Genomic DNA, 22220 nt, shown 5'->3' with positions numbered 1-22220 from the left:
CTCTATCGCCCAGGCTGGAGTGCAGTGGTGCCATCTCGGCTCACTGCAAACTCCACCTCCCCGGTTCATGCCATTCTTCTGCCTCAGCCTCCCAAGTAGCTGGGACTACAGGCGCCCACCACCGTGCCTGGCTAATTTTTTGTATTTTTAGTAGAGACGGGGTTTCACCGTGTTAGCCAGGATGGTCTTGATCTCCTGACCTCGTGATCCACCCGCCTCGGCTTACCAAAGTGCTGGGATTACAGGCGTGAGCCACCACACCCGGCCGATTATTATTATTTTTTTGAGACAGAGTCTTACTCTGTCACCCAGGCTGGAGTACACTGGTACGATCTTGGCTCACTGCAACCTCTGCCTCCCGGTTCAAGTGATTCTCCTAAGTCAGCCTCCCTAGTATCTGGGATTACAGGTGCCTGCCACCATGTCTGGCTATTTTGTTTTTGTATTTTTAGTAGAGATAGGGTTTCACCATGTTGGCCAGGTTGGTCTCAAACTCCTGACTTCAAGCGATCCACCTGCCTTGGCCTCCCAAAGTGCTGGGATTACAGGCATGAATCACCACGCCTGGCCATATTTTTCTTGATTATTAAAGTAATACAGGTTAGTGGGGAATGGTGGCTTGTGCCTGTAATGCCACCTACTCTGGAGGCTGAGGCAGGAGACTCACTTAAGCACAGGAGTTCGAGGCCAGTCTGAGCAACATAGTGAGACTGCCATCTTGAAAAAAACTTTTTTTTTTTTTTTTTTTTTTTTTTTTTTTTTTGAGACGGAGTCATGCTCTGTCACCCAGGCTGGAGTGCAGTGGCCGGATCTCAGCTCACTGCAAGCTCCGCCTCCCGGGTACACGCCATTCTCCTGCCTCAGCCTCCCAAGTAGCTGGGACTACAGGCGCCCGCCACTTCGCCCGGCTAGTTTTTTGTATTTTTTAGTAGAGACGGGGTTTCACCGTGTTAGCCAGGATGGTCTCGATCTCCTGACCTCGTGATCCGCCCGTCTCGGCCTCCCAAAGTGCTGGGATTACAGGCTTGAGCCACACCGCGCCCGGCCGAAAGAAACTTTTAAAAATTAGCTAAGTATGGTGGCACATGCCTATAGTCCTAAGTACTTTGGAGGATAAGGTGAGAGGATCCTTTGAACCCAGGAGTTCAAGGCTGCAGTGAACTATGGATCATGCCACTGCATTCCAGCCTGGGTGACAGAGTGAGAACCTGTGTCTGAAAAAAAAGTAATACAAGATTTTAAAAAATGTAATGTAAAATCAGGGATAAGGATATAAACATACTTGTAGCCATCATCACTTTTTTTTTTTTTTTTTTTTTTTTTTTTTTTTTTTGAGACAGGGTTGCCCAGGCTGGAGTGCAGTGGCGCGATCTCAGCTCATTGCAACCTCTGCCTCCTGTGTTCAAACAATCCTCTGGCCTCAGCCTCCTGAGTAGCTTGGATTACAGGCGTGAGCCACTGCGCCCGGCCTGATCATCTTCTCTATATTGATGTATTTCCTTTCAACCTTTCATTGCATTTTTAAATGTAGTAGAGATAGAACTAAAGATAGAAATTTGTATCTTAGTTTTATATTTTTAACCTGTAATTGAATTATAAGCATTTTCTTGAGTAACAAAGAGCTCTTTGGAAGCTGTGTCTCAGAAGCAATTATCCATGTCACCCAAATGTGCCAGTGCTGCCTTGAGGCCCACCTACTGCCTCTGCTTTTGGAAAGCATGCTCCTTCCCCCACTGAAAGAAAACTCCAGTTTCTCCTCTCTCTTCCTCTCTTTCACGTAACTTTTTTTCTTTTTCAGCACACTCCGTGCCCGTTTTCTTGTATTTGAAGAGCCAACAGAAGTTCAGAATGGCAGGAACTTGGAGACCAAGGAGAATAGCCCCAGATGCGAGGTAGAACACCATCCTTTTGCTGGAGATAGAGCAGTGGGTGGAGATGGAGAATGAATAATTAACAATCAATAGGTAATAAAATCAGGAGATGAGAAATGCCGTGAAGTAGAGAGAGCAGCGGGTAGGTAGCTGCTATTTTAGATAGGTGGACAGGGAAGACGTCTCCGGTGAGGCTATATTTGAGTTAAAGATCTGAGTGTTTTACAGATTAGAAAGCTCAGAAAGGTAAAGTAACTTTTCTAAGGTTACAGGGCAGATTTAGTATTAAATTAGTTTAGTTTTGTTTCATTTTTAAATTCAGAAGCCCTCTATAAATAGCACTTCAGTGTTCTTAGAAATCCTTTGATTTCAGGCTGGCTGCAGTGGCTCACACCTGTAATTCCAGCACTTTGGGAGGCTGAGGTGGGCGGATCACTTGAGGTCAGGAGTTCAAGACCAACCTGGCCAACATGGCAAAACCCCGTCTCTACTAAAAATACAAAAATTAGTCAGGTGTGGTAGTGGGCACCTGTAATCTCAGCTACTTGGGAGGCTGATGCAGGAAAATTGCTTGAACCCGGTAGGTGGGGAAAAAAAATCCTTTGATTGCAGGGATTCCTGACTTTTGGGTGTGTCTGTCTCTATCCCTATGCCGTGCAAGAAAACATTTCTGTTTTTTTTTTTTTTTTTTTTGTTTTGTTTTGTTTTGTTTTGTTTTGGGACGGAGTCTCACTCTGTCTCCCAGGCTGGAGTGCAGTGGCCTGATCTCGGCTCACTGCAACCTCTGCCTCCCGGGTTCAAGTGATTCTCCTGCCTCAGCCTCCGAGAAGCTGGGACTACAGGTGCTGACCACCACACCCAGCTAATTTTTGTATTTTTAGTAGAGACGGGGTTTCGCCATGTTGGCCAGACTGGTCTCGAACTCCCAACCTCAGGTGATCCACCTGCCTTGGCCTCCCAAAGTGCTGGGATTACAGGCGTGAGCCGCCACGTGAAAACATTTCTAAGAAGTGAAACTTATGCAGGAGACTTTTTTTTATGCTTTGAATGTCAGTGGTGGTTCGGATAGAAATAAAGTTTGCTTTGAGGAGATGTTGAGGATTGTTTTGCAACTCAGTAGTTACTTGACTCTAAAATCTATAATCTGCAGTTTTTGGTGTCCTGCAGGTCTGTTCAGGAAGATGAACCCTCCCTTGCAGAAGCTGGAGCTGCCCCAGGGAGTCTGTCTGGGATGAAGACAGAGGCCCAGCCTTCGACATCCTCGCTGGCAAACACCTCGTGGACTGGCACAGTGATTTCTGACACTGTCCCAGGAAGTCAAACATGGGAAGACAAGGGTCCATTTACCTGGTCTGCAGCATCTGGGACCTCAGAGGCCCAAGTTTCAGCAGCCCGGGTTGCAGAGGCTAAGGCCTTGGAGGCTCATGTTTTTGAGGCTCAGGCCAGGGCCAGTCAGCCAAAGCAAATTTCTGTATTGGAGGCGGCAACTGCCTCAATCCTGAAACAGAAATCCACGTACGAGAAGGTGCAGATGACAGAGAAGAAAGAGAGTGAGGTCCTCCTTGCCCGTCCATTCTGGTCCAGCAAAGCTGAGTACATTCTGGCTCAGGTGGGCTTCTCTATGAAGCCATCTTGTCTCTGGCGCTTTGCCCACCTGTGGCTTAACAGTGGAGGCTGTAAGTCTGGGGACCAGGAAACCTGAGTCCACAAGGGGCAAGCAGGACAGAGTCCTGTCCAGGCTTTAACCGTGAATGTTTCTGAGATATGTAGAGACCAAAGACCTGGTGCTCTGAGCAGGATAGGAGCCAGGTCCCTGGACACCTAAAATCATGAGAGGTGTAGAGGTTCAGGGTATCTGAACATGGGGATGGCAAAGCTTGAGGCCTGGGTCCAAGGTGGGCTGGAAACTAGGTACTCTGGTCTTCCAGGAATTGGGGGCCAGAAGACTGGACACTTGGGACCGTGAGGGATGTAGACATGGGTGAGCCCTGATGCCTGTGACCCTGGGGGAGGTCGCTGGTAGGGAGAATGTTTTCCTGGGCTCCTGGAGTCCGGGCACTGAAAGGACATGGTTCTCAGAGTCCCCCCTGAATCCTCTTTGCAGGCAGTTTCGCCGCCATCTACATCTTCATGCTGTTCCTGGTCGGGATTCCTCTTGTCTTCCTGGAGATGGCAGCCGGTCAGAGCATGCGTCAGGGTGGCATGGGTGTATGGAAGATCATTGCCCCCTGGATTGGTGGTGTGGGGTATTCTAGCTTCATGGTGAGGAGCCCATGGCTGCCCAGGCCTGACTTTTACACCCCACCCGCATCCCAACCCTCCTCCTGAAATGTGCCCCATGAATACCTCCATGGGTCAGATCCCTTTGGTTCCCCAATCCTCTGTCAAATCCCCTCCCTTTTCCTATCCCTGCTCTTCCTCCCCAGCCATGTCCTCCTTGGCCCCCAGGTGTGTTTCATCCTCGGCCTGTACTTCAATGTGGTCAATTCCTGGATCATCTTTTACATGAGCCAGTCCTTCCAGTTTCCCGTTCCATGGGAGAAATGTCCCTTAACGATGAACTCCAGTGGCTTTGGTGAGGAGGAAGTGAAAGAAGAGGAGAAGGGAAAAATGGAGAAGTAAAAGTAGAAGAGAATTTGGAAGAGAAGAGAGTGGGGAGGGACAAGGAAGAAGAAGAAGAAGGAAAAAGAAATGGGAGAGGGAAAGAGAAAAGGGAGGTGGGAGAGGGGATAAGGAAGAAGAGGGGGTACTTTGTCTAGCAGGCATGTCTAAAGCCAGGTCCCCCCCAGATCCTGCATGTGAACAGACAGCACCCTCCATACACTTCTGGTACCGGCAGACCTTGAAGGCCTCAGACAGAATCGAGGATGGCGGGTCACCAGTCTACAGTCTGGTCCTGCCCTTCTGTGTTTGCTGGTGTCTTGTTGGTGCTTTCATGATCAATGGGCTTAAGTCCACAGGGAAGGTGAGCCACCAGTATTGGATTCCTTGAAATTCTCAGATGCTTTAGCCCTTACCTCACTTTGTTACTTGTTGATCTCCTAATCTCTTGCTCCTCTGGCCTTTTACTCCCACTGGCCCCTGACTCTTGCTAAAGGCTTTCTTCTAACTCCTATTCATTTCTGACTTGGAACTTTCGATCCCTCCTGTTGGTTGACCCCTACTGGTACACAGGTGCTGATATGTCCCACTCTTAATTCAGGTGATCTGTGTCTTGGTACTGCTGCCTTATTTCATCATCATTGGTTTCTTCATCCGGAGTCTGCTGCTGGAAGGGGCAAAATTTGGCCTTCAACAGTTGGTAGTTGCCAAGGTGAAATCTGTCTCCTTAATCCTCCATCAGGCCTTGTAGGGCACCACAGCTGCCTGTTCTTAGAGCTTCCTTTCCCCATTCTTTCCTTCTGCATCTCCCTCTCTCCTCCCTGCAACATTTCTATTATAGTTGTCCTCTGCTGCTGCTTTTACAACCCCCTTATACTTGTCTTCTCTCTTTCAGATATCAGATGTGTACAATGTGAGTGTGTGGTCTGTAGCAGGGGGTCAAGTTTTGTTTAACACAGGCATAGGCCTTGGCTCTGTTGCCTCCTTAGCCTCCTACATGCCCCAGTCCAACAACTGTCTCAGTGATGCCTTTCTCGTGTCTGTGATAAACCTGCTCACTTTGTTGATTGTCACATCTTTCAACTTCTCTGTCCTGGGCTTCTGGGCGACAATCATCACACATCGCTGCTGTGAGAGGTAAGGCCAGCCCCCTTGTGGAGGGTCCCAGCCCCAGGGAATTTTCAAACCCGGAGACCCTAACCTTAAAGGCGCTGCAAAGATCCACGTTCACACATTTCGACCTTGGGTGCACTTGCATACCTTCCCCATAGCTAAAAATGGAGACAATAGAATCTCCTATCATGTATTATCCTTCTCAGAGCCTTTTGTCACCCTAGAAAGAAATCTTCAAACTGAGAGATTGCCAGCTCTCCACCTCAGAGTGGATGTGCTAACAGGGATGTACTGAAAATGGCGAACGTTGAAGGCTACTCTAATCCCAGATACACAACAAAATAGCATCCAAGACCACACCAGCCAGAGACCCTTCCAAGGCGATCCTTGGAAACATGGAGAGGTGGAGGCCCCATCCTTAACTGTCAACTCCTGAATTGGGGATTTCTGTCAATCTATCAGAAACTCCAAAAGGATTCTCTGTACTAGAACCTTAATTGTCTGATCACCCCTGTTTCTTACTTTTCTTATTTTTAGGCATTAATTTCAAAAACATCCATCAGACATTTAGGAAGTATTCTTTCTATACCACAGAGACTTGGACAAGTGAATCTGACCACAGTCCTTGTTTCATTAAGTTTTCAATTTTGGAGGGAGAAGGAAAGGAGAGAATGAGACAGCCAAAAACTTATGCTAACGGGTAACTGAAGTGATAGGTGGGGACAGGAGACAGCCATTAATTCTGTTTGGGCTAGTCAGATGGGGCCTTCCAGAGGAGGCAACCCTGAATTGAATTTCTCCCAGTAGTCTTTTTTTTTTCTTCCTCCTCCTCTTCCTTTCTCTCCCAGAGTAAGTTTTTTTGTTTGTTTGTTTTTTTAGTTTAAATTTTTGAGAACGGGGTCCCGCTACATTGCTCAGGCAGGTCTTGAACTCCTGGGCTCAAATTATCCTCCTGCCTCTGCCTTCCAAAGAGCTGGGATTACAGGCATGAGCCACTGCTTCCGGCCTCTCCTAGTAATCCTAACCCTCACAAATAACCACCATTTTCTTCTAGAAGATGCCTGGGAATATACATGTGTGCGTGTGCAAGAGTTCTTGACAGCATATAGTTAGGAAAGGAATTGCTGAGTAGGGTGTGCTCATCTTCAGTTTTATCATATATTGTCTGGTTTTCAAAGTGGTGTAATGCATTACCCTGCCATCAAGGATGTGTGAGACTTCCATTTATTCTACTTTTTGCACAACACTTGATTAAACTTGGTTGGACTTTTAAATTGTTTTAAAACCAGTTGAAAATACTTTTTGGGTATTTTCAAAAGAAACCTTTTATTATGAGCTATTACATACATATGTAAAAATGCATAAAACAAGGCTGGGAGCAGTGGCTCACGCCTGTAATGCCAGCTCTTAGGGAGGCCGAGGTGGGAGGATTGCTTGAACCCAGGAGTTTGAAGCCAGCTGGGTGAGACACCGCCTCTAACAAAAAAAAAAAAAAAAGAAAAAAATGTATAAAACAATGTACAGTGTAACGAACTATGAAGTAAGCATCACTTGTATTAAGAACTAGAATAACCCTAGCTGCTCTCCATGTATCTTTTTCTAATCATAATCCCTTTACTGCTTCCCAGAGGTTAACCATCATAAAAGTCAGGATAGTGGTTATTATATTGCTTAGTAGATATGCATACATACATGATCAAATACAAAGAAAAACAAGCCCGGGTGCGTGGGCTCACACCTATAATCCCAGCACTTTGGGAGGCTGAGGAGGGTGGATCACAAGGTCAGGAATTTGAGACCAGTCTGGCCAATATGGTGAAACCCCATCTCTACTAACAAATACAAAAATTAGCCGGGTGTGGTGGCACACACCTGTAGTCCCAGCTACCAGGAGGCCAAAGCAGGAGAAGCACTTGAACCTGGGAGGTGGAGGTTGCAGTGAGTGGAGATTGCACCAGTGCGCTCCAGCCTGGGCGACAGAGCGAGTCTCCATCTCAAAAAAGAAAAAGAAAAAGCCTGCTGTGGTGTTAACTGGGATTGCATCAAATCTGTAGATCATCTCTGAACCAGCTTTCCTTGCATTCCCAGTTGTGGAGAAGGGCCAGGGGCAAAGCTTCTGCTTCATTTTTATTGTGAAGGTGTAGCCCTTTGAAGTTGTCAGATTTAAGTGGGGAACTTCTATTCTGATCCTTATTTTGGGCAGGCTCTGGTGCTTTATATCTGGCCTCCATGGCCCCCTTTTGTATCTGAAAAGTCTTAAAATTGGAAACTACAGGTCTAGTTTGTTGCATTTTGCATACATCTTTGGGACAAAGTATATTTGGAAGTCCCCTTTCTCCACTGCTTTGCCTGTACTTCAGTTTTTGCCTGATGATTCCTTATTATCTTGTCAATGTTTTTATTTCATTAGAAGATTTAAAAATATCTTCCAGGCTGGGCACAGTGGCTCACGCCTGTAATCCCAGCACTTTGAGAGGCCAAGGCAGGTGGATCACCTGAGGTCGGGAGTTCAAGACCAGCCTGACCAACACAGAGAAACCATGTCTCTACTAAAAATACGAAAAAATTAGCCAGGCATGGTGGTACATGCCTGTAATCTCAGCTACTCGGGAGTCTGAGGCAGAAGAATTGCTTGAACCCAGGAGTCGGAGGTTGCGGTGAGCCAAGATTGCGCCATTGCACTCCAGCCTGGACAACAAGAGCAAAACTTGGTCTCAAAAAAAAAAAAAAAAAAATTCCTCCAGCCTTTTAAATTATTTCCAATGAGAAAATTGGTTCAAATCTCTAGCTTATTACTGGAATAGCATATAGTATTTTATTTTCTAAAATGTGATCAAACTCTACTTGCTTGCCTTTTGCTTTTATCAGTGAATCTTGGCAAGCTGTCCATTGCAGTTCTTACAGAGCAATGAGCTGAAGTTTTAAGGGTTTGTAGGAGTTAGCCAAGTGAAGAATGGTGGTGGGGGTGGAGTTGGTATTGTGTGTAAGAGGGTATGATGGGCCTTGAAACTGTAAGTAGTTAAATCTGGCCAGAACATGGAATGTGAAGAGAGCCATAGGGACATATGAGGCCAAAATGGTCAGTAGGGCTCACATCAAAAAGTCGAACCAGCAGCTGCTCTCACACAGCACAACTCCATGGGAACATTATCATCATAGTCTCTGTGCTCCCGGACATGCTGTAACAGGAGGTTTAGAAAGTTGGCTTTTACCCGTTAGTCTCAGCCAAGAGGGAAGGTAGACAGTGAATAAGAAACCCCATCACTAGAGCAGAGACCACTGAGTCCCCAAGAAGACTGTAGAGAATGCTTCTCTTAGGCTCTCCCATGGTCATAAATTCTCCAGGATTACACAAACGAATTCACGATCCTGAAGGCGGGTGCCTTCTAGGTTTCATCCCAGGCTCTATCTTACCCAGATCACTAATGCTAAGCCAGTGATAGCCATTTTTATCTTGAAGATAAAGGAAAAGGAGACCATCTCCTACTGGGCCAAATGGTTCAATTTGATTCAACCCCCTATCCCCAGGAATGCTGAAATACTTTTAAAGCTGATAAACCTAGGGAAACTGCCTCCTGACGCCAGGCCCCCTCTTGACCTGCTTGACAACCCAACCTCCACCTACAACACCTGGTTCAATGGCCTTCCCCAGCACATCAAAAGCATGGTTCTCCGCGAGGTGACTGAATGCAACATAGAGACTCAGTTTCTTAAGGTCAGTAAAAAAAACTGAGTCTGAAAGCCCTTGGCACAACAGAAATTTTAGCTTTTATTAGCACGAGAAAAAATCCCAGAAGCACCAGGATAATCTGTGGCGCTTAGTAATACGAAGTACTATAGTTTGCAGAATGGCCTTCCAAGGATAATGCTAGCTGGATTGATTTTTCCATGTCAGAAAAATTAATGACTCCCTCCCTCCTATCATTCAGGAGTCTGCTCACATGTCACCTTATCGGAAAGGCCCTCCCTGAAGTCGTATCTGGATTGGTGCCCACACACACTCCCACTATGGGCTGGCTTGGCGATCTGATTTTCTCAGTGATCCAGGGATTTTCAGTTTTCCAGGGAAGATAGAGTGCATACTTGTCTATATTTTTTTGTTATTGTTTAGTTCAATGACACTTCAACACCTGTTTGTTCTCTCTTTGCAGGCTAGCGAGGGCCCAAAGTTTGTATTCCTGTCTTTTGTTGAAGCCATGTCCTTCCTTCCTCTGTCTGTCTTCTGGTCTTTTATCTTCTTCCTGATGTTGCTGACCATGGGGCTGAGCAGCGCAATAGGGATTATGCAGGGAATCGTTACTCCACTCCAGGACAACTTCTCTTTCTTCAGGAAACATACAAAGCTGCTCATAGGTACTCTGACCTAGGCCCTACTCCTAACAATGACCCTGACCCCTGACACCACTGGGATTTTTTTTTTGGGACAGGGTCCCTGTAGTCCAGGCTGGTGTGCAGTGGTGTGATCTTGGCTTACTGCAACTTCTGCCTCCTGGGTTCAAGTCATCCTCCCACCTCAGCCTCCCCAGTAGTTGGGACCATAGGCATGCGCCACCACGCCCGGCTCAGTTTTGTAGTTTTGGTAGAGACGGGCTTTCGCCATGTTGCCCAGGCTGGTCTCAGACTTCTGGGCTTAAGCAATCTGCCCACTTCAGCTTCCCAAAAATGCTTGGATTACAGATGTAAGCCACTGCGCCCGGCCACCACTGGGTCTGCCACCAGTCCTGGTCTGTGACCTCTACTTAGCCCTTGTCACCCAGCCCTGACTTCTAACCTTGATCCAGATCTCATGTTTTCTCCAGTGGGACTCTTTCTGCTCATGTTCGCGTGCGGCCTCTTCTTCACTCAACCTTCAGGCAGCCACTTCATCAAACTGCTGAGTAACCACTGGATCGTCTTCCCCATCATCGTCATTGCCATATTTGAAACCATGGCTGTATCCTGGGCCTATGGGGCCAGGAGGTGAAGTCCTAAGCCCAGGTTCTCACAAAGCATGGGACTATCGGGAAGGTTGACCCCTTTCTTGTTGCCTCCACTGTTGCCCAACTAGTGTGACATAGGGACTCTTAATTTCAGAGCCTTCTGGGAAACCTTTTTATTCATTCATCCATTTTCACATATATTTTGGGTGCTGCATATGTGCCAGGCACTGTTTTAGTCATCAAGGATAGGAGCATTGAATAAAAGAAGTATTCCTATTCTCAGAAAGCTTACATTTTAGTGGTCTAGAGAGACAATAACCAATTAGCAAATAAAGAATAAAAACATTGAGAATGAATATAAGTGATAGGAAGAATCAAAGGGTGAGGTCAGATGGCCCATAGTGGGAGTGTGTGTGGGCACCCATCCAGGTCAGACTTCAGGGAGGGCCTTTCTGATAAGGTGACATGTGAGCAGACTCCTGATAATAGGAGGGAGGGAGTCATGACAAGACTCTGAGGAAAGTGCTCCCTGCAGGGAAACAGAAATTACCAAGGCCAGAGGAAACATAATGCCTGGAGTTTTTGAGAAAAAAGGAAGTCAGAGAGGCTGGAATAGAAGATATTAGGAGATGGCACTAGAGAAATGATGGGGGCCAAATCATGTAGGGTTTTGTAAGCCACTATAGGAGTCAGCTTTGTATGCAGAATGAGAGACGAAGCATTGGAAGGTTTTGAGTAGGAGAATGACATTTTCAGGTGGGAGTTGCCATTATTAGATATGTTTTTTAAAAAGGTATCTGTGGCTGCTGTGTGGAGAATAGATCAGGAAGGGTCCAGAGTGAAGCCAGGATAAGAGTTGGAAGCTATGTAATATTTCTTTTGTTTTTGTTTGTTTTTTTCTTTTTGAGATGGAGTCTTGCTTTGTTGCCCAGGCTAGAGTGCAGTGGTGTGATCTCAGCTCACTGCAAACTCTGCCTCCCGGGTTCAAGCAATTCTTCTCCCTCAGCCTTCTGAGTAGCTGGGATTACAGGCATGCGCCACCACGCCCAGCTACTTTTTGTATTCTGAGTAGAGATGGGGTTACACCATGTTGGCCAGGCTGGTCTCGAACTCTTGACCTCGTGATCACCTGCCTCAGCCTCCCAAAGTGCTGGGATTACAAGCATGAGCCACCCCTGCCTCATGAAGGCTATGTAATATTTCAAATGAGAGCTAAGAATGGCTTGGTGAAAAGTAGAAGAATTGTGGATTAAGAGAAGTGGTCTGATTCTGGAAGGTAGAGCTACCTGGGAAAGAGAACAAGATAATCTGGGAGCGAGACCTGGAAGACATAACTGTGGAATGTAAGTCTATAGTAGAGGTAGCCAGGGAAGCTCTGGGGACACAGATGATTAGTTAAGGAAGACTGGAGAGTTAGGGAAGGTGGCCTAGAGAAGAGGATGCTTGAGCAGAGCCTGGACAGATGAATAGGTGGAGATAGGGTGATGGGCACCCTAGACCAAAAGACCCCACTTGTATATTTATTGAAATTGAGAATATGTACTAAAGGAGACTCGATAGGTGGCTGAAATAAACTAGATACGTTCCCCAGGGGCCAAATGCCACTTTCTTTTATCTGTATTGTTCACTGCTAGATATCCAGCACTTAGAAGAGTTCCTGGCACATCATAGACATTCTGATATTTATGGGATGAATGAAAGAGACTTGACCTTTCTTCTGAGGCCATTGGATACCCATGGAAAGTTCTTGAGCAGGAGAGGGGTGTTTGGAAAATTTTCTTGGGTTGGGATAGACGACAGACTGACTAGGGAGAAGATGAGAGAGGACAAGACTTGAGATGAAACAGGAGATTAGAGATACAATAGAATGTTTGAAAGATGCCAAGGTTGGGCTTGGCCCTGCCGCCAAGGTGGTGAGGCCTAACTCTGGTGGCCCTTCCCCAGGTTCCTTGCAGACCTGACGATCCTGTTGGGCCACCCCATCTCTCCCATCTATGGTTGGCTGTGGCCTTGTGTGTGTCCAGTTGTGCTGCTTATCCTGTTTGTGACCGTGATGGTTCATCTTTGTATGAAGCCGATCACCTACATGTCCTGGGACTCAAGCACTGTGAGCCTCCCCCAGGACCCAGAACCCCTTTGGGAGTGGGGGCCAGACCTTTCAATTCACTCTGGGTGAAAGAACCCAGTCATCTCATTCTTTTATGCCGGAAGACTCATGGGTTTTCTGCTTTAGTTCCCCACCCACCCTTCCCCTCCACAACTCTTCCTCTTCTCTTGGGGATTTTGATATTCTGAACCTTTTTCCCATCTCTCCACAGTCAAAAGAGGTGCTTCGACCATACCCACCATGGGCACTGCTCTTGATGATCACCCTTTTTGCCATTGTCATCTTCCCCATCCCTGCATACTTTGTATACTGCCTCATACATAGGATTCCCTTCAGGCCCAAGAGCAGAGACAGGCCTATTACAGCCTCCACATCCCTATCCCTAAGTCACCAGCTAACACCCAGTAAAGAGGTTCAAAAGGAAGAAATTCTACAAGGTGATGAAACAAAGTACCCATCAACCTCTCATGTGACTTCTTAACTTCATTCATTTGGCTTCACATCACATATCCCTTAGAACAGATCCAATGGGCAACTCTTAATATCAGCTTGCAACTGTTGATGTCCCTGGTTCCAGAACCACTTTTATTTCCAAGAGGAGGGCGTTCTTTGGAGGGGGTTCATAGGGCCTGGCCTTGCAATCCCCTCCTTGGTCCCATCTTATCTGGTGACCACCATCATTGTTTTCCCCATCATCTTCCTCAACACACATACATGTACAACTTATATACAATACTAGTGATGTCTACCAGTCCTGCTACTTCTGGGGTGCCTGTCTCCTGGAATGGAGCTGGAGGAGTAATGCTGTTGGTCAATAAATCAGTCTACATTAACTCCAGGATGTAAGCAGATCTTTTTTTTCTATAGATGTCTCAGATGTTCAGTTTTCCTGTCACAAGGCTTCCAGTCTGTATTCATTTTCACACTGCTAATAAAGACATACCTGAAACTGGAAACAAAATGGTTTAATTGGACTTACAGTTCCACATGGTTGGGGAGGCCTCAGTCATGGTGGAAGGCGAAAGGCACTTCTTACATGACGGCAGCAAGAGAAAAAATGAGGAAGAAGCAAAAGCGGAAACACCTGATAAACCCATCAGATCTCGTGAGACTTATTCACTATCATGAGATTAGCATGGAAAAGACCAGCCCCCATGATTCGATTACCTCCCCCTGGGTCCCTCCCATAACACATGGGAATTCTGGGAGATATAATTGAAGTTGATGTTTAAATGGGGACCCAGCCAAACCATATCATTCTGCCCCTGGCCCCTTCAAATCTCATGTCCTCACATTTCACAAGCAATCATGCCTTCAGCATTAACCCAAAAGTCCAAAGTCTCATCTGAGACAAGGCAAGTCCCTTCCACCTATGAGCCTGTAAAATCAAAAACAAGCTAGTTACTTCCTAGATACAATGGGGTTACTGGTATTGGGTAAATACAGCCATTCCAAATGGGAGAAATTGGCCAAAGCAAAGGGGTTACAGGGCCGATGCAAGTCCAAAATCTAGAAGGGGAGTCAAATTTTAAAACTCCCTGATCTCCTCTGACTCCAGATCTCACATCCCGGTCATGCTGATGCAAAAGGTGGGTTCTCATGGTCTTAGCTCCACCTTGGTGGCTTTGCAGGGTACAGCCCCCCTTCCAGCTGCTTTCACGGGCTGGTGTTGAGTGTGGCTTTTCCAGGCTCATGGTGCAAGCGTTCAGTGGATCTACAATTCTGGAGTCTGAAGGACAGCAGACCTCTTCTCACAGCTCCACTAGGCAGTGCCCCAGTAGGAACTCTGACTCCACATTTCCCTACTGCATTTCCCTCCCTAGCAGAGGTTCTCCATGAGGGCTCTGCCCCTGCAGAAAACTTGTTCCTGGGCATCCAGGCATTTGCATACATCTTCTGAAATCTAGGCAGAGGTTCCCAAACCTCACGTCTTGACTTCTGTGCACCCGCAGGCTCAACACCACGTGGAAGTTGCCAAGGCTTGAGGCTTCTACTATCTGAAGCCACAGCCTGAGCTGTACATTGGCCCCTTTCAGCCATGGCTGGAGTGGCTGGGACACAGGGCACCAAGTCCCTAGGCTGCACACAGCACAGGGACCCTGGGCCTGGCCCACAAAACCACTTTTTCCTCCTGGGCCTCTGGGCCTGTGATGGGAGGGGCTGCCATGAATGTCTCTGATGTGGCCTGGAGACATTTTCCCCAGGGTCTTAGGGATTAACATTAGGCTCCTTGCTACTCATGCAAATTTCTGCAGCTGGCTTGAATTTCTCCTCATAAATGGGTTTTTCTTTTCTACTGCATCATCAGGCTGCAAATTTTCTGAACTTTTATGCCATTTCCCTTTTAAAACTGAATGCTTTTAACAGCACCCAAGTCACCTTCTGAATACTTTGCTGCTTAGAAATTTCTTCTGCCAGATACCCTAAATCATCTCTCTCAAGTTCAAAGTTCCACAAATCTCTAGGGCAGGGGCAAGATGCCACTAGTCTCTTTGCTAAAACATAACAAAGAGTCCTCTTTGCTCCAGTACCCAACAAGTCCCTCATCTCCATCTGAGACCACCTCATCCTGGACCTTATTGTTCATATCAGCATTTTTGTCAAAACCATTCAATAGGTCTTTAGGAGGTTCCAAACTTTCCCACATTTTCCTGTCTTCTTCTGAACCCTCCAAACTGTTCCAATGTCTGCCTGTTACCCAGTTCCAAAGTTGCTTCCACATTTTCGGGAATCTTTTCAGCAATGCCCGACTCTACTGGTACCAGTTTACTATACTGGTATAGTTTGTTTTCATGCTGCTGATAAAGACATACCTGAAACTGTGAACAAAAAGGTTTAATTGGATTTACAGTTTCACATGGCTGGAGAGGTCTCAGAATCATGGCAGGAGGTGAAAGGCACTTCTTACATGGTGGCGGCAAGAGAGAAAATGAAGCAAAAGTGGAAACCCTTGATAAACCCATCAGATCTCATGAGACTTATTCACTATCATGAGAATAGCATGGAAAACATCAGCCCCCATGATTCAATTACTTCCCCCTGGGTTCCTCCCACAACACATGGGAATTCTGGGAGATACAACTGAAGTTGAGATTTAAATAGGGACACAGCCAAACCATATCACAGTCTTTCTAAAGCCAAATGTCCAGCCCTGAGTTCCTGCCCTCCCCTTGCTCTGGCAAACTCAGATGCTAGATCACTAGGCTTGCCTTATCCAGGGGCTGGCCTTTAGCCAAGGGAAACCTGGGAAATGGTGACTTCAACAAAGATGGGAAAGATATTAATGCGCTTGCTACTGATACATGATAATCCTATTATAGGCCTAAAGTTATTTCTAAAAAGTTGCACTCGAGGTTTTAACATTGTGTTGTGGACTGAGTACATCTGTAAATCAGTGCCACAACCAGTTACTAACAAGCTGTTTTGCTGAGCCCACCAAGGGTCCCATTGCTGCTCAGTACCGGAAACCACTGGTTTTTATCCCAGGATCAAATCAACTGAACTTGCCCAGTGGATGATCACTGAGTGGGTCTCTGAGAACTTGTGGGAGGTTAGTGCCATGAGGGTGCTGAAGTACTCCCCACAAAGAGACTGGGGCCTGTCAGTTACCTGCTGGAGATGGGGGCAGAGGTGACTGGGATTCCCAAAGATCCAGGAAATGGGTTTCCCTTAAATGCTCAGAGATCTCAGCCTTTTAGATTTCTTTGAGCCCACGGGTAAGTTTCAGTGATAAAGGAAAAGAAGACACCCCCACCATTGGCAGGCAGGACTCAAGAGGTGGGTCTGCAGAAAGGAAAGAGCAGAGGCACCCGGAGTTTCCAGACCTCTGAAGTCTGGCTCTTCAAGCTTGAAGACAGGAGGGCTGGAGGGCGCGTGCCGCTCCGTGTCATCACCCATTGGCTCCTGTGCTCTATTAGCCCAGCCCCTCCATCCCCCAGTCCAAATGCTTTATCTGCTTGAAGACTCATGCTATTGAATCGGGTCATGTGGGGATGGGAGAGAGAAGGCGGTGGGCTCCTCCTTCTCATCAAATAGTCCGGGTCTTCAACCTCCTCCCTTTTGGGAACCCAGGCACTCATCCTCCTTTCTGCCTCAAGGCCCCTCCCACCCACCTCCCCACCATCCTGGTCCAGTTTTGGAGGTGGAACTTGGGAGAGGGGGATTGAAAAGTAGGGGCTTACAATCTCAAAAAAAGAAAGAAAGAAAAAAAGTATTTTATTTCCTTCTTAGTATCTGTTTCTTTCTTTCTGTCTTTCTTTCTTCTTTTTTTTTTTTTATAGTTTAATGTATTTTAATAGCAAGCTTACAGGAACAGCACAGAATTCAGACAACATTAAAAACATGTACTTGCATGTAGGACAACTCAGTTAGAAAAGTATAGTGATGGATGGAATCTACTGTATGATAAAAATGCTACAAACACCATTTAGTTGCCGTCAATAAGAAATTTACTTGTTTTAAAAAAATCCAAATGCCGGCATTGTCCAGAAAAATTTAACAGGTTTATTTATAATTATTATAAAGTTGAACCGCTGAAACTTGTTCACTGAAACATTTTAACTTGCATTAATGCTTTACGCCTCTGCATTTATATTAAAAATTCACACACAAATGAAAATGGAAAAACTGCCAATACCTGATTTCTGTCCCCTATTTTTCCACTTGCAATCATATACTTAAGTACCTTTTGACCCCATGGAAAAAAAATATCTAACGTTCAGAACTACCAATAACAGGAAGAAGATAATTTTTTTTTTTTTTTTGAGAATGAAATGTTTCCTATCATAGTGGATTCTTAAGCATGTTCTCCACGTATGCGGCGTGCTAGCTGGATGTCTTTTGGCATAATTGTTACACGTTTGGCATGGATAGCACACAGGTTGGTGTCTTCAAAGAGGCCAATCAGGCCTCACTTGCCTCCTGCAAAGCACCGATAGCTGCGCTCTGGAAGCGCAGATCTGTTTTAAAGTCCTGAGCAATTTCTCGCAGCAGACGCTGGAAAGGAAGTTTGCGAATCAGAAGTTCAGTGGACTTCTGATAACATCTAATTTCACGGAGGGCCACAGTACCAGGCCTGTAACGATGAGGTTTCTTCACCCCCCCCCAGTAGAGGGCGCACTCTTGCGAGCGGCTTTTGTAGCCAGTTGCTTCCTGGGTGCTTTACCACCGGTCGATTTGCAGGCAGTCTGCTTTGTACCAGCCATGGTACAGAGACCTCCTTACTTACCCCCCTTCTCCTTCGGCTGGAGCTTGGCGAGCGAGAGGCAGCGCTGGCATTAGAGAGCGACGGCGGCTGCGAACACAATTCTCTTTCTTTTTTTTTTTTTTTTTTTTTTTTTTTTTTTGAGACAGCCTTGCTCTATTGCCCAAGCTGGAGTGCAGTGGCGCGATCTCAGCTCACTGCAACCTCCACCTCCCAGGCTCAAGCAATTCTTACGTCTCAGCCTCCCAAGTAGCTGGGATTACAGGTGCACACCACTGCGTCCAGCTAATTTTTGTATTTCTAGTAGAGGTGGGGTTTTGCCATGTTGGCCAGGCTGGTCTCGAACTCCTGGCCTCAAGGGATCCGCCCGCCTCAGCCTCCCAAAGTGTGTGAGTCACTGCAACTGGCCTAATTCTGCTTTCTAATTTGCCTCCCTGACATGCGGGACACTTCAACAGGGATGGCACCAGGTTCAAGAGGCTGACAAAGAGACCCAGGGCTAGCAAACGAGACATAGGGTTTATTTGAGGGAACTTACAGGGTGATCCGGTGGTGGTGAGCTGGATAGGAGAACCATCAACCACCTGCAAAATGCATGCAGTTTACATAACACTTTCACTTAGCACCCTCCCCCAGCAACCTCCATGCAGCAGCCCTCAACCTCAGGGTGTGCTTCAGTTATTGCTGCCAGGCGTGTCTACCAGATACCCTCCACTCCAGCATACCCACCTTTTGTGTTTGTTTTTGTTTTTGTTTTTTGTTTTTTGTTTTTTTTGAGATGGAGTCTCTGTCGCCAAGGCTAGAGTGCAGTGGTGTGATCTCGGCTCACTGCAACCTCTGCCTCCTGAGTTCAAGTGATTCTTGTGCCTCAGCCTCCCAAGTAGCTAGGATGACAGGCCCTTGCCACCACACCCGGCTAATTTTTGTATTTTTAGTAGAGATGGGGTTTCACCATGTTGGCCAGGCTGGTCTTGAACTCCTGACCTCAAGTGATCCGCCTGCCTTGGCCTCCCAAAGTGCTGGGTTTACAGGCGTGAGCCACTGCGACCCGGCCACTCTAACATACCTTTGAATGGCCCTCACATTCTTGTGCCATTCTTCCACCATTTCCCTGGGGCCAGGTGTGCAGAGGAGCATTGCAGCCTGAACCACAGCAGCAATACAAACTACAACAGAAAAGAATAATGAATATAAAAGTGGCTTCAGGTACTCAGGTTCGCTGCTGGGATGCACCATGGCAGGCCCGCAGTGGAGGAGAGGGGCAGCTCTCTGCAGATCCAACAGTCTGTTTTGTTCTGGAGAGAGACCACCATCTGTGCCCAGCTGGTAAGAGGTTTGCTGCATACCATCTATGGGTGAAAAGTGAGATGTTTAGTGAGTACAAGAAGGAGCAAGTCATGGTCATTTTTTTCTTTTTGAGACAGAGTTTCACTCTTGTTGCCCAGGCTGGAGTGCAGTAGCTGGCTCTCGGCTCACTGCAACCTCCGCCTCTCGGGTTCAAGCAATTCTCCTGCCTCAGCCTCCCGAGTAGCTGGGATTATAGGCGCCTGCCATCATGCCCGGCTAATTTTTTGTATTTTTAGTAGAGGCAGCGTTTTGCCATATTGGCCAGGCTGCTCTCGAACTGCTGACCTCAGGTGATCCACCCGCCTTGGCCTTCCAAAGTGCTGGGATTACAGGTATCTACCACTGCACCCAGCTTCATGGTCATTTTACAAGAAACAGGAAGTCGTGTCCTTTTCAGAGAGCACCACCCCCGGCAGTGGCCTGGTGCTTGGTTTGCAGTACCAAATAGGTTGGCCCCATCTCTACAAAGTGTCATGTGAGGCTGGAGTAAGACAATAGGGATATTATGCAGTGTGGGCATCCAGATGCTAGACTGTTACATGCATCCCCCAGGTGCGGTGAAGAATGTTCTTCCATATCAGCCCCCCAAAGGGGACTGCCTGCTACCGTCCAGTCCTGTGTTTCTCCTTATGGTAGGTGCATGGTAGGCCCCTTAAAGACGGTGCCCAGATGTCAGTGCACAGGACTATTGGGTCCGGCTCCTAGAAGCAACCATCCAGGCAGCTTGCAGCTCAGCCCATTGGTTACTATGTCCTTTGCCTGTGTCGAGCCAGACACTCTCAGTGGACAGGGGATACAGGTGCAAGGATTGCCTCGTGACAAGCCATCTGTGTACCAGGCCTGGTCAGGAATTGGGCCTTGTGCCTCTTATATAAAGGAGGGAATCTGTGGAAGCTCAGTGCCTCTGTCAAAGACTGTCCTTCAGCTGTCACGTAGGTGACAGGGCCAAGCAGGAAACAGAGCCCTGTGCTAGTTTGTGTACTTCTGTTGCAGGCACCCATGCCATTTAGCTACAGTTTGTTTCTGGGCATTCCCAGATTTTGGTTCCTGGGAAACCAAAATTCGTGCCTCAGCCTCCTGAGTAGCTGGGATTATAGGCACATGCCACCACACCTGGCTAATTTTTGTATTATTAGTAGAGATGGGGTTTCACCATGTTGGCCAGGCTTGTCTTGAACTCCTGATCTCAAGTGATCCACCTGCCTTGGCCTCCCAAAGTGCTACTCGGGAAGCTGAGACTAGGATAAAAGCCTTTATCCTAGTCTAAAGGTGTCCTACTTTAGACTAGGATAAAGGCTAAGGCCCCAGGATCCCGATAAGAGCAATGATGGCTGGGTGTCTGGAGACTGCCGGCCACACATAGAGCTAGCTAACTATATATTGGTCACCTAAGAATGCATAGTCTGGCTGGGCACGGTGGCTCACATCTATAATCCCAGCACTTTGGAAGGCTGAGGTAGGTGGATCACCTGAGGTCAGGAGTTCGAGACCAGCCTGGCCAACATGGCAAAACCCTGTCTCTACTAAAAATACAAAAATTAGCTGCGCATGGTGGCAGGCACCTGTAATCCCAGCTAACCTACTATGGGGTACTGGGTATATACTAGCATGGGATCCCCTTTGGAACATCTTCCACTTGCTATAAGGCATAACACGTAGCGTGGAATTGTAGCTCCATGACACTATAATCTAACTTCAGTCCCCTTCCATAGCTGGAACCAGAATCCTAAAGGCACAAGTTTGTGTCCTTGCCTTTGCCACCGGTCCCAGTTGGCCACCTTCTTGACTAAGTGGTACAGTGGCCTAAGGAGTTGAGCCAAATGGGAAATAAAAGGACACCACGGCCTTAGAAGAAGAACTAAGGTTTGCAGCCACTTTGGTGGTGTAGGATGTGGGTAGGCCTGCACCGTATCTAGAATGGGAAATTGAACACCATTAGTCTTAGCCAATCAGATGACATCAAGTATTTGACTGATAAGCCTGGACCCCGCCTTTGTCTGCATTGAGGGCCCATCCGGTTAACCAAGTGAGACAGGAAGGTGAGGGCTATAGAGACTCAGAAGTTAGCTGGAAAAAGACTCAGAAGTTAGCACGATATCATCAATGTAATGGAAAACATGTACCCTCTCCAGGGTAGTCCATCTACTGAGGTCCGTGGCCACTAGGCGTTGACAGATAGTGAGGCTATGGAAATATTCCCAAGGCAAGAGAGTAAAGGTATAACTGTTCTCCTTCCCAGGTGATAAGGTTCGGCTTTTTGTTTGTTTGTTTGTTTTTTGTTTTTTGAGACGGAGTCTCGTTCTGTTGCCCAGGCTGGAGTGCAATGGCGCAGTCTCTGCTCACTGCAATCTCCACCTCCCAGGTTCACACCATTCTCCTGCCTCAGCCTCCCGAGTAGCTGGAATTACAGGCATCCACCACCACACCCAGCTAGTGTTTGGCTTTGTGTCCCCACCCAAATCTCATCTTGAGTTGTAATCTCTGTAATCCCCACGTGTCAGAGAGACCAGGTGGAGGTAATTGAATCATCCGGGCAGCTTCCCCCATGCTGTTCTCCTGGTAGTGAGTGAGATCTCGCGAGATCTGATGGTTTTATAAGGGGCTCTTCCTCCTTCGCTCAGCCTCCTGAAGAAGGTGCTTTTCTTCCCCTTTGCCTTCTGCTGTGATCGTAACCTTCCTGAGGCCTCCCCAGCTATGCTGAACTTGCTGAACTGTAAGTCAATTAAGCCTCTTTCCTTTATAAATCACCCAGTTTTGGGCAGTCCTTTGTAGCAGCGTGAAAACGGACTAATATACCAGGTGAATGCAATGACAAAATGAGGTGCGTCCAGTCCCTCTCCTATCCTCATCAGAAAGGAGGCAATATGAGAACGGCTGCATACATTAGGGGGCCACTTTATTGAACTCCCAGTAATCTGTCATTCTCCGTGTCCCATCAGGCATCCACATAGGCCATGCAGGGCTATTGTATGGGCTGTTCACTGGTCTTATAATGTCTACCCAGACTTCTTTCCTTTTCAGTCCCTACGATCTCATCACGACCTCCTGGCAGGTGTTGT

At 47.1% G+C, this 22220-nt stretch overlaps 1 protein-coding gene and 1 pseudogene across 8 annotated transcripts in view; one reads left to right on the top strand and one right to left on the bottom strand.

Annotated features, from left to right (window-relative positions):
* Positions 1 to 13572, top strand: part of SLC6A16 (solute carrier family 6 member 16) — a 30989-nt gene extending 17417 nt beyond the window's left edge. For 4 of the 7 annotated variants that reach the window (XM_050772404.1, XM_050772400.1, XM_050772403.1 and 1 more), the window contains 12 exons: positions 1799 to 1892; positions 3039 to 3547; positions 3976 to 4133; positions 4320 to 4446; positions 4661 to 4836; positions 5074 to 5184; positions 5368 to 5609; positions 9114 to 9300; positions 9737 to 9938; positions 10385 to 10544; positions 12449 to 12611; positions 12823 to 13572. In XM_050772404.1, coding sequence (XP_050628361.1) covers positions 1849 to 1892; positions 3039 to 3547; positions 3976 to 4133; positions 4320 to 4446; positions 4661 to 4836; positions 5074 to 5184; positions 5368 to 5609; positions 9114 to 9300; positions 9737 to 9938; positions 10385 to 10544; positions 12449 to 12611; positions 12823 to 13092 — 2349 coding nt within the window. In that variant the 5' untranslated portion in view covers positions 1799 to 1848 and the 3' untranslated portion in view covers positions 13093 to 13572. Of the gene's footprint in view, positions 1 to 1798; positions 1893 to 3021; positions 3548 to 3975; positions 4134 to 4319; positions 4447 to 4660; positions 4837 to 5073; positions 5185 to 5367; positions 5610 to 9113; positions 9301 to 9736; positions 9939 to 10384; positions 10563 to 12138; positions 12425 to 12448; positions 12612 to 12822 lie in introns of those variants that run through there. The other 3 variants (XM_050772401.1, XM_050772407.1, XM_050772405.1) reach the window with 3 other exon arrangements.
* A 3426-nt stretch (positions 13573 to 16998) lies between these two features.
* LOC126943608 (histone H3.3A-like) lies at positions 16999 to 17830 on the bottom strand (annotated as a pseudogene). Its single transcript, XR_007721771.1, has one exon. The product of XR_007721771.1 is annotated as a histone H3.3A-like (transcript).
* Positions 17831 to 22220: the final 4390 nt, after the last annotated feature.

Source organism: Macaca thibetana, chromosome 19, assembly GCF_024542745.1.
Source record: "Macaca thibetana thibetana isolate TM-01 chromosome 19, ASM2454274v1, whole genome shotgun sequence".
Taxonomy (NCBI): domain Eukaryota; kingdom Metazoa; phylum Chordata; class Mammalia; order Primates; family Cercopithecidae; genus Macaca; species Macaca thibetana.
The sequence above is the reverse complement of the archived record's forward strand: the minus strand, read 5'-3'. Positions and strand labels throughout refer to the sequence as shown.